Here is an 11,333-nt window from a genome sequence, read left to right as displayed (position 1 = left end):
CCCGAGCCTGCCGCCCCGGCTCCCTGCCTGGGGAGAGAGCCGGCTGCAGGCCAGGAGCGGGCCCGCCCGCCCGCGGCTCCGGCTGTCCCGACCCCGGGGAGCTCAGCGGCGGGTGGGGGGAGTTCGAAGGCTTCCAGGAATCTGCAGCCAGAGCCCAGCAATTCTCTCTGGCCCTTGAACTCCTGGCGAGACCCACAGAACCTCAGCCACCGAGAACCTCTTCCAGTTCTCACCAGCTGCACCGGGGTGGACCCTGGGCGGCAGGAAGTGCTGCCCGCCCATCTGCAGAGGTATTTCTGTGGTGCTCACCACCATGTTGAGTGGGAGGTGTTTTGCACACCCAAAGGATGGAGAACTTTGTATAGGCTTGTGTGCTGAGGGGGTGGGGCTCCTAGCCTTGGAGGGTTGCCTTCCCCCTCGGCCTTCCTCTCTGGCTATGTGGCTGGCCCTCTTGCCCTCCAGAGGCCAGGGAATGGAGCGTCGGTAGGAGAGGCTGCAAAAATTGATCCTGCCAAAGCCCGGTGGAAGCCCCCAGAGCAGGGCCCTGCTGTCTGTGCCTCCCAGGCCTGTGCTTGGCCACCCCCATTTAAGCCACTTGCAGAACCTTTGAATTTGGAGCCTGCAGATTTAGAAAGTTCCACATTATGAAAGTTACAAGCAAGTGGGTAATAAACTGAGTAATGCTGGCCCTGCCCCTCGCCCTGCGTGCCTCAGAACTGACCCCCCCCCGCAGAACTGACCCCCCCCCCCGTGACTGATCCTTGGTTTCTAGTTGACCTCTTCCCTCCATTGCTCCTTTTTCTCTTCCATACGAACTCAGATGGTTCATCCTAAACACCAGAGACCAAAAGATAAAACCAGGAAGGAAAAGATAAAAACAGTGACTCCATCACTAGTGGTGCAGATGGACTGCTCTCTAAACCCATTTCCCTGCCTGGCACTGGTGGCTCATGTCTGTAATCCTAGCTGTTTAGGAGGCTGAAACCTGAAGATTGTGGTTGAAGCCAGCCCAGGCAGGAAATGCCATGAGACTCTTATCTCCAGCTAACTACCCAAAGCTAAAGTAGAGCTGTGGCTCAAAGTGGTAAAGCACTAGCCTTAAGCACTAAAGCTCAGGGACAGACACCAGATCCGAGTCCAAGCCTTAGGACCAGCATGTACACCTCGTGCACACGCGCGCGCGCACATCCACACACACACACACACACACGTTATAAACCCATTTCCCTGGACCTCTAAGGTCCCAGTACATTCAGCTCTGCTGTAACATTTGTTTGAAAGCAAGACTTTCTTCTAATGTGGTAGGCACACTAGGGAACATTCAAGCATAAAGGGAACTTTACATGAAACACTTAAGTGAATATAGAAAACTACAGTCAGCTGAGCGGGGCTTGTTGACTCCAGATAGCTCACACCTGACCAGTCAGGTGCCCAGGTTTGCCACCCTGTCACACCTGGTATCCCCATACTGCCCAGTTGAGACCCTCAGGGCCTTTTCAGGGTGGAGTGTGCCCCCACTGCCATCCAGAGAACATGGAAGGGCCTGGTGTAGAGGTCACCCTTGTTGTTGCCAACCACGCTTGAGGTATGCCCTTGCTGGCCCAAGAACCCTGTGGTTTCCACTGCATGCTTTCACATGGCCAAGGGCCTTAGGGAAGGGCTAATAGGGTGAGAGTAGAGCTGATGGTACAATATCTGTACTTCATTTTTACCAAAGTCCATGGCCTGGAATAAGCCAATGCCTGCATTTCTTCTAACTTTTGAATATCCTTTTTTTTTTCCAGCCCATTCTCAGTTATGAGAATGTTTTTAGGTCTGCTTTTCAAGAAGTCCCAGTGGAGCAGGCAACGGAAGACATTTCTACCTTAGACCATTTCTTAGGAAAAAACAGTGAAGAGAATCCTGACCTCACATCTGTGCACAAACTGTGGTAATGACCATCCTCGGGGCAGCTCTGCATTTGTGCTGCTGTTTGAGGCTCTGGGTCCCTCTTGGAGAGTTCAGTGCTCCTGAACCGTCTGTGGGGGTGCAGGTGGATGGTGGGGGTGCAGGTGGATGCTGCTGCGGTGGAGGGGGGCGCCCTCCGGGCTTGGGTTCTGGAAGCCTCAAAAACCTCGGCCCTGAGCCAGTTACCTCATGGGATCAGCCCTGTGTGCGCTCCCCACACGGCCTGTAAGGATGAAGGTTCTCAGGGCCAATCAGCCACACTCTGTCATCCTGTCCTGTCCTGTTGATGGCAGCATCAACAGGAACAGTGCTGGGTGCTTTGTGTTGTGAAAGCAGCTGAGACGAGCTGGCCTGTGGGTCTGAGGAGGAAGAAGGCAGGGCGTATGGGTGTAGGGGCGTATGGGCTCCTGTGCCCTTTGGAGGATGCAGAGTGTGCTGCAGGGTCTCCAGGTCTGAGCAGGTCTTTAGAGCTCATAGATGGGCCATCCTGGCCTCCGGCTGCCCGCTGTGACTCCTAATGGGGGCCAAGCCGGTGAGTTTGCAGTTCACCCTGTGCCCTCTGTGTGGTACTCCTGCAAAGTTTGGTCTCAGGGCAGCCTCTGCAGGCCAGTAGGGCTGGGATGGCATGCTGTCATCAGGCTTGGCAGGCTGGGCTGTTTGGATGGAGAGGGTGTGGTTGTGGTTCTGAGACCCTCCAGTTTCATCTGCCTTGTGGTGGTTCGACACCCATTTCACTCCCCTCCCCCACGTCCTGGCCCAGCGTCAAGATACACCCCTCAGTCCCCACAGCACGCACTAATATTGGCTATAATAGATGGCTTCTAGTGCTAATTCTCCAGCTTTGTGGGCCTCTGTCTATGGCTAGCATAGCTTAGGCACCGAGTAAACGAAAGCAGCAAAGCACCTGGCTTTTCCTGGAGAAGACGCATAGGCAGCAGCTGCCGCTGTCAGGAATGATGCGTACGTGGATGAGCAGCGGATGGTGCCAGGGCCACGCCTGCTGAGGCCACGTAATGGCTGTGTCTGTTTTCCAGCTGCGATTCAAGGAGACTCTGGAGAGCTCTTCAGAGCTCCATCTCCATGTCCGCCTCCCAGTGCCTGTGGAGGGGCTCCCGCTGCCAGGAGAATCTCCTCCTCCTCCTCGGCATAGATGCTGCTCAGGTGAGGTGGGCTTGGGCGGAGACTCGGCTGTGGCTATGGCCCACTCAGCAGCTTCTGTTCTGGGACAGGCTGGGGGGTGGACCCTCTGCCTGCCTCAGGCCCGCAGAAACCACCGTTCCCGGTGACTTTCTAGAAGGTGGCCATGATAGGCGAGGCAGCAGCAAGGCAAGCGTGCTGTGGGCGCCGTCTGCTCACACCTGTGCAAGGCTCCCGCTGGTATCTACGAGGAGCAGCTGTGGAGATGTGGGTGGGTGTGGTGGGTAGGGAAAAAGGTACTGCGTATGGGCACGTATGCCAGGAAGTTCAGAGCCTGTGGGCAGGATGGGACAGTAGAGGCAGATGGAGAGATGAGCTGGGCACCTGCCGGGTAGGCGTACTGCCCGCAGCCCTGTAGGCTGTCCGGGTACATCAGCAGCGCAGGGTAGATGGTGCGTGGAGGGCACCCAGGGAGCACTGACGGGGCCAGCGGTGCGTGGCCAGGAAGTCTGGCACACTGGAGGGAGCTGCGTCAGCAGTGCAGGGGTGGTGGACCCCAAGAGTGCGGTAGGTGGCCTCATAGACACGTTGGGAGCCCTGATGCCAGCCAAGCGCAAGGCAGAGGGGCAGTGGGGAGAGGGTCAGGAGCCCAAGGCTCCCGTCGGGCCGCGCACCGTAGCATGAAGCCGCCCGTCGGTGACCAGTATGACAAAGATCTTTCCCATTCTTCAGTATCGTGGCGAGCATTACACACAGAGGGGCTGGCCCGGCCGTAGTGTAGTCCTGGTGAAGCAGTTGCCAAGTCCCCCTCCCCACTGGCTTTCAGGAAGTGAGCAGCAGGCGGAGGAGCAGAGAGGACCGTGGTGATGCCAGGGCAGGAAAGACCACCAGGAGGCTAGGAAGTGGGGGTCCCGGGTGGGAGGCTTATCCTGGAGGCAGCTGAGAAGACATCTCTGGGCATTTTCTGTTGCTATAACACAATACTCGAGATGGGTGAGTTATAGTCTGGCTCACGGTGGTGGAGGCTGGAGATGCGAGCGCACGGCCCTGGCACATGATGAGGCCTACTTACCGTGTCCTAAGCGGGCATCCCAGGGCCGGCGGGGCACAGAATGCCACGCCCGGCCTCTCCTCACTAAGCCACTAGTACCACCCCAGGAACCCACTCTCATGACTACCTCTAGTCCTGGTCACTTCCAGAAGGCCCTGCCTCTAAACCTGTCAGCATGTGAACTCAGCTTCTCAGCACATTCAGACCACAGCAGACAGGCTGAGGGGTGCTGGGGCTCTGGGAGTCCGTGGGCCTCTCTTGAAGAGTGGGTTTACCTACTGTCCAGAATTAGGAGAACATCGTGACGTGTGACAGAGGTTTGTTTCCTCAGAGTCTTTCTGGAGGCCAGGGTCCCATTCTAGACGGCTCAGACGTGAGTGAGCCTGAAGACAGGCTGGCGGGCAGCACCTTCCAGCCGCAGCCCTGCAAAGCCCTGATCCAGACCAAGGTGAGAGCGTCCAGAGAGGCTTGGGGAAGTCTTGGAGTCCAGATTTTTTCCTTTAACTCTTATGGGCTTGGGAAAAGTGAACTTGGCCATAGTCTAGGACCAACATGCATGGCAGGACTGCTGCTTCAGGGTGCTAAGGACCGCAGAAAACCCCTGGGCGATGAGAGGGTCTGGTGAGGAGGTGGGGCGGGGTGAGGGGCTGTGCCTGAACCCTGGCACTGAGAGTCCCTTCTTAAGGACCACAGTGCAGGGGGGCAGGCAGGCTGAGCAGAGACGGGCTCATTCTGCAGCCTTCTCTGATCATGAAGGAGGTCGTCTACCTGGGACAGGATCTCATACCCACCTTGCCCAGGCTTAGCATGGACGCTGGGAGACCAGAGGTGTGGCCGGTGTGGCCAGGGATCTGCTCTGCAGAGGCTGTGGTAGAGGAGGGGTGGGGTGCAACCTGGGGGAAGGCCCCTGGAGCCATGCCTTATGCCAGAACCAGGACAGAGCTGGGCCAGGGGAGGCAACACCTAAGGGCTTGTTCTAACGAGTGATGGCACTGCCCAGCTGACAGCCACAGCCTGGATGGCTGACACGTGGTGATGGTGTGGGCTCTCAGAAGGCCCTGTCATGACGGCACAGTGGGCCTGGAGATGGACATGGGGCCTCCCTGAAGACTGTCTCCCTCTGGTCATCCTAGTGCAGAAGGCAGGCCAGAGGCCTGGAGGATGGCAGTGCCACTGTCAGGCTGCGGGTGAGAGCAGAGGCTCCGTGAGAAGAGGCCAGGGGCAGGGGGCGTCCCGGCAGCCTCAGGCCTGGGGCATTGCCATCCGGGGTGGTTCTCAGACTGAATGCTGAGTGGCACAGGGCAGGCAGGACACACATCTGAGGGGCGTTGCTTGTCTCGTGTACTTGGCCTGACCGCCACCGCCTCTTAGCTCTCAGGGACAGCAGGACGCAGACGGGGAAGTCTCATCACCTACAGCTTGTTTCTGAAGACGCCCCCCTCAGGGACAAGCAGCACCCCACAGTGCCACAGAAGATTTTCTCTCCACGCAACTTGAAAGTGGCGTTCTTTAATAGTGACATCTGCTGTAACGGAGCACTTTTTATCTTTATGAAGCTTTTTACATTTTCTTACTGGCTTGGTTTGGTACTAGAAATCAAGAACTGTTTTGTGGAGCTGCTTCCCAAATTCACACGTCTCCTTGGACCTGTCATAGTCCACCCAGACTGATAAGGGTGTGTGGGAGGTATGCCTTTCGGAGAGCCAGTCCACAAGCAGAGGGGCAGGGCTCTGTGGCGCACTGCACACTGCAGGCCCAGCCCACAGACACGCTGAGGCCACCAGGATTGCTGCCTGAGCGCACCCAGGTGGAGCCCCCGGGTGTGCCGCTGCCCGGAGTCAGTGAGCCCCCCTACCTGGCCCCAGACCCAGGGCTCATGAGGACAGGCCTTCCTCTGCGTGGACAGGGAGATGGCAGGCTGGCCTGGGCAGCGTCTGGTGGAGGCGGCTCTGCAGGGTCATCTGCCAAGGCCACTTTCTCCAGGCAGCCGAGTTTTACAGTTATGAAATAAAAAGGCCTGGATAATAAGCCTGTGTTCTGTTACCTTGGCTCTGCAGGGGCTGTTGTCCACATCTTGTCCCAAAGGGAGGCCTGAGGTGTGAACCGACAGAGGCCATGCCGGGGATGCGGTGGTTTGGGTGGATGCCCCTGGCATGGGGCCAACCTGTCCAGTGCTGCTGGCAGGACATGTGCAGTGTGAAGGGGAAAGAAAGGACAGCTGTGTGTCTCAGTCAGTCGGCATCAGCCACCCAGGGCTGTGCCATCACCACCATGTAGCCTGAAGCCACAAGGAAAGCTGCCTTCAATCTTCACTTTCAACCAGAAGACAACGTGCAGCGACACACATCAAGAGGCTGTAGTTGAAACCAGGCTGGGAAGAAGGGTGTGTGAGGCCATTTCATAAATGGTGTGTAAGGAACTCAAGTGCAAGAATGTAACCCAGTTGGAAAATCAGGTCTAAAGTCAATTCATTTGTGTGCATAGATTTTAATACGCTAAGCTTGGCAAGAGGTGACGGAAAAGCAGTCCCCTACCACTGTGAACTACAGCGGCAGTAAGGACTTTCCACGTTCCAGCCTAAGACCTTAGGAGAGCTGCATCCAGGAACCGGGACTTGGGGACCAGCTGCATAAGCTCAACCCTCAGCAATGGCCACAGTGCCAACCCAGAAGGTTCTTTGCCCGTGGCAGACCAGAAGATTATACCTGGCTGCAGGCTGGGGCTGGGCTGATGCTGACTCTCTCTGGGCACCCCAGGACTATTCTCCCCAGCAAACACCCCAAAGCCGCAAGCTTCAAGTCTCACTGCAAAGTCCTACACTTTCCAGTGCAGCTACTCCTAATACCTAGAATAGATACCAAAACACCCACAAACATAGCTTTACCATGCATCCTACACCCTCTGAGCTAGCTTCCATGGGGGAAACACTCAAGGTTAGGAGGGCCATCTGGGATCTGGGACTGTGCTCATCCACTGCCTCCCCCGTGGCACTGCCCAGAGCCCTGGCACACCAGCCCCTGGCGAGCCCAAGGCCAAGGCCATCAGGCCCTGGGGAGGCAGGGCCCGTCCAGGTAGAGGAGCCCCGTGAGCTCCCAGAAGCAGTCATCCCTGGCACAGCACAGCACGGCACAGCGGAACTCGTCGACCTCTACAAGGCATCGGATAAGGCTGGAAGAAGAGCCTGTAGACCATTCACAACCATCGCGTTTTGTTTGCTGGATCTTTTTTTTAAAAAATAAAGTGAGGTTTACATTGTTGAGATAAAAAATGGTCACATGCACAAAAAAGCCATAGACCTCTCAGGCTCTGGAGGAAGTGAGTCATGAAGCACCTGTCTGGGTGGAGGCAGCGTCTGACTCCCAGCGGGCACAGGGGCCACACACATGCTAGTGATGCTCGGGTCAGATTTAAACTGAGTGTCACAGAGCACTCACCTTTGAACTCCCCACGCTGGAGCTGGCACCCTCCAGGCCTCCTCCCACCTGCCTCACCTGCAGGCCAGCTGGCAAGCAGACAGGAAGGCCCCCCACCCCTGCACAAGACCCAACGAGACTAGAACACAACCACCCAAGACTCAGTCCTTCAAGGTCAACTGATGCCATGATTTGCAGACATCTGACCTCTACCCTCAGTGGCACTTACATAAATAGGCATAAATAAAACTGAAGTCTAGGAGGAAGACCCACGCTGCACTCTGCTGGAATGCAGGACTGCAAGGGGGAATGGGTCACAAGCACAGCTCAAGTCCAACACCCCAACATTTCTGTGGCTGCCTCTGAGTGCAGTGAAGCCCACCGAAAAATCCCAGTCTAATTTAACCTGTAAAAACTGAAACACATCCACTACAATGGCTTAGGCTATAAAAGTTTCTAATGTAGCAGCAGAGGACATTTGTAGAAAAAATATACTTTTAAGAAAATAGCTGAAAAAATCTACAGGGATAAAATAGAAAAAGTTTAAAAAGATGTTTTAAAAAAATATTGCCTGAAACACGACAATTTCACAGGTTCACTATCTAAGTGTCCACAGCTTGGACGCCTGCCGTCCTCCACCATGGCTGCAGCCCAGAGATGGGGGCGCGGGGTGGGGGATGGGCCCAGGGCTGTGGTCTGCGAGGCAGTCTCTGCCCTGGCCCCCCAGGAGCAGGCCAGCCTGGAGATTCAGAAACCCTCCCTAGGCCCATGCTCTCTCTGAGATGCTCTGAGCCTGTGGCCATGTCCCTGGCCTGCAGGGGCCTCTCAAGTCTCTACCAGGATCTCTACCACGTGGTCCAGCTCGGCCAGGTCCGACTTGCAGCCCGAGGAGGGAGGAGAAGGGGCCGTGGTGAAGCCCTCAAGCCCGCCGCACAGGCCTGGCTTGGAGCCGCTCACCACGCCCGTCAGCACGGTGTCCAGGTCGTAGTAGGAGCTCTCTACGTCAGACAACAGCTCCTCCATGGAACCAGGGGGTTTGCTTTCCAGGGTCTCAAATATCTGATCCAGTGACTTGGAGAAGCTCGCCCTGCTTTCCCGAGGGCTGTCCATCTCCCAGAGGCCGCTCTCAGGGTCCCGCAGCTCTTGTGCCAAGCTGACTGTGCAAAGTCCGGGAGCTGGGGTCTGGGAGGGGCTCTCTCCGGATTCAGGAACAGCCTGCTCCCCGTGGGGGCCCCGCGCTGTGCGGCACAGGACCTCTGTGGACACCAGGCGGTCCAGCGGTGCCCGCCCCGCCCCCTGGGGTGCCCCAGGGTGCCACACACCATCTCGGCTCATCTCCTCCTGGATCTGACGGACCGTGTTGGCGATGAGGACAGAGCGGCAGAGGTTGGGCTCCACCAGCATGTGGCAGAGCTGCAGCTTGACCAGGGACATGTCCAGGAGCGACTGCCGCTGTAGGCTGTAGGACGGAACAGTGCCAAAGCCCTCTGTGACCTCCTCCTGGTCACACTTCCTCTTCAGCCCTCGTGCAAACATCGTGCTGTGGAAACCAAAGAAGAGCCCGTTCAGCACCCAGGCAGGGTTCTGACCGCCAGAAAGAGAAGGGAGGGGCATGTGCACGAAAGAAACCCAGTCAGTCAACCTGCCGGAGTTATCTAGAGGTAGGGGAGGATAAGGGAGCAGGGAGGGTGGGTCTGACCAGAGCACACTGTACACATGTATGGAGGTCACAGTGCAGCTATTACATGGGGGGGCGGGGGTTGCAACAGCACACAGGCACCGGACACCGTCGTGAGGTGACCTGGCCACGGCTAGTTCCAAGCGGGAGCAGCTTTCATCATCACAGCAAGGTGTGTAAGGCGTCTGTGAGGGAAGCGGGGCATGGCAGCGGCGTGTGGGGGCGCGGGGGCTGCTGCTACTTACGGACCAGCGACAGTCACCTAACGTGTTTCTGAAGTTAGCCCTCTCCCCGGGAGCTTGCTAACAAAGGCACCTCTGAAGCACACACGCACAGGGGGCCCAGAATCCGCCCCCAGTGGGCGGCTGCTGCCTGGTTCTGTGGCACTACCCTCAGAAGAGACAAGGTCCTGGCAGTGTGCTGTGACTGTGGGCAGCCGGATGCAGCAGAACCAGGTCTTGACCGAGCCCTTAGACTTCCCCAGTATACACCATCTGCCTGGCCGCATTCTGCCCAACCCGGGCCACCCTCCGGCTGCGCAGGACTGGGGGCCAGTCAGGACTAGCCTTTCAGGAATGCAGTTTGTTACTCCATGTGCACGGCATTTCTCTCATCTAACGTGTGCAATATACGCTAAACAGTTTAATTTCAAATTATTTAAAAATTAAGTAATTCACTGAGTCACAGAAATCTAAATATGCCAACATTAGGACCTGAATGGGCCCCGTGGGCTGTGTGGCCGGGGGAGCTGGGATGTGGGTGTGATGTCTCTCACAACCTGGGCACCTTCTGCAGGTCATTCCTGCTGACTCTGCCCCAGACTAAACAGAGGCTCCCTCCCCGCTCTTCTCAGTGTGTCCACCGCCTCTGTGTGCAGCATCTTCAATTCTATACAATTAAGGGACCTCTGAGATTGATCACAAGAAGACAAACACAGCAGGCGCGCTCAGAGCGCTCTATTCCTCAACACCCCAAGGCGGAGACAGTCCCTCCTGCAGGGAAGGGCTGAGAAATAGGCCTTGCCATCTCATGAAGTCCTTCTAAGCAGCAGACAGGCAGAACTGGTGACATGCAGGGACCCAGGGAAAGCAGCCTGAAGAGGCCACACCCATGCGCCTCACCTCCTTAACGCTAGGGCTGCATGCAGCCCTCGTGGCCGGGTAGGGCCATCTCTGGAGAGGGAACACATGTGTGGGTGAGTGTGCTGGTCACAGAGCCCCTCAGGGAGATGCCACCGGTGGGGTGGGGACAGACTCTACACAGTCGTTCTCACATTTCTTCCTGTGGGTCCATAACCATCTCAGCTTATTTTCCCTACGAGATGGTTTCTCTAGAGCAGCAAGTAGGGGTGATGTTCACAAAGCCCCTCCAGCCATGGACCTGCTAGCTTACGACCTGTCTCAAGCACGCGCGCGCGCATGCGTGTGTGCGTGTGTGTCCTGGGGCTTGAAGTCAGGAATATCTCAGCCAGATGCCAGTGGCTCACACCTGTAATCCTAGGTACTCAGAAAGAAAGAGATCTACGGTTTGCTGTTCAAAGCCAGCCAGGGCAGGAAAGTCTGTGAGACTTTACCACCAACAGAACAGAAGGAGAGCTGTGGCTCAAGTGGTAGAGCACTAGCCTTGAGTGGAAAAGCCAGTGACAGCGCCCCAGGGCCAGTGTGTGTGTGTGTGTAGTAGAGCCTCAAGCACTTGCTTAGCTTTTTCTGCTCAAGGATGGCACTTTACCACTTAAGCCACATCTCCACTTCTGTTTGGGTTTCTTCTGTGTTTTCTGGTTAAGTGGATATTAATGTCTCGTGGACTTTCCTGCAGGGCTGGCTTCGAACCTCCATTCTCAATCCTCAGATATCCTGAGTAGCTAGGACTACAGGAAGGAGCCACCAGTGTCCAGCTTGTCAACTGCTTCTGATAACATTCAAGTTCTTTGTCTTGGTACAAATTTAATCCTTAAAATTTTGGGTCTTTTTCTTTTTCTTTTTTTTGGGGGGGTTCGGTCGTGGGTCCTGAACTCTGGGTCTGGGCGCTGTCCCTCAGCTCTTCAGCTCAAGGCTAGCGCTCTACCACTTGAGCCACAGCGCCACTTCCGGCTTTTTTCTTTTTGCTT

General features: G+C 56.4%; 2 protein-coding genes across 6 annotated transcripts in view; one reads left to right on the top strand and one right to left on the bottom strand.

Annotated features, from left to right (window-relative positions):
- LOC105983022 (chromosome unknown open reading frame, human C14orf79) overlaps positions 1-5,888 on the top strand; it is a 14,497-nt gene extending 8,609 nt beyond the window's left edge. Inside the window, exons 7-11 of the mRNA XM_013012756.1 lie at positions 7-290; positions 1,785-1,930; positions 2,982-3,108; positions 4,467-4,583; positions 5,507-5,888. Of these exons, the coding sequence (XP_012868210.1) occupies positions 7-290; positions 1,785-1,930; positions 2,982-3,108; positions 4,467-4,583; positions 5,507-5,632 (800 nt within the window). The 3' untranslated portion in view covers positions 5,633-5,888. The remainder of the gene's footprint in view (positions 1-6; positions 291-1,784; positions 1,931-2,981; positions 3,109-4,466; positions 4,584-5,506) is intronic.
- A 1,935-nt stretch (positions 5,889-7,823) lies between these two features.
- The window catches only part of Cdca4 (cell division cycle associated 4), a 23,875-nt gene continuing 20,365 nt past the window's right edge, over positions 7,824-11,333 (bottom strand). For 4 of the 5 annotated variants that reach the window (XM_013016983.1, XM_013017006.1, XM_013017000.1 and 1 more), the window contains one exon: positions 7,824-9,088. In XM_013016983.1, coding sequence (XP_012872437.1) covers positions 8,374-9,088 — 715 coding nt within the window. In that variant the 3' untranslated portion in view covers positions 7,824-8,373. Of the gene's footprint in view, positions 9,089-10,347; positions 10,419-11,333 lie in introns of those variants that run through there. The other variant, XM_013016992.1, reaches the window with a different exon arrangement.

Source organism: Dipodomys ordii, unplaced genomic scaffold, assembly GCF_000151885.1.
Source record: "Dipodomys ordii isolate 6190 unplaced genomic scaffold, Dord_2.0 Scaffold2, whole genome shotgun sequence".
Classification (NCBI taxonomy): Eukaryota; Metazoa; Chordata; class Mammalia; order Rodentia; family Heteromyidae; genus Dipodomys; species Dipodomys ordii.
The sequence above is the reverse complement of the archived record's forward strand: the minus strand, read 5'-3'. Positions and strand labels throughout refer to the sequence as shown.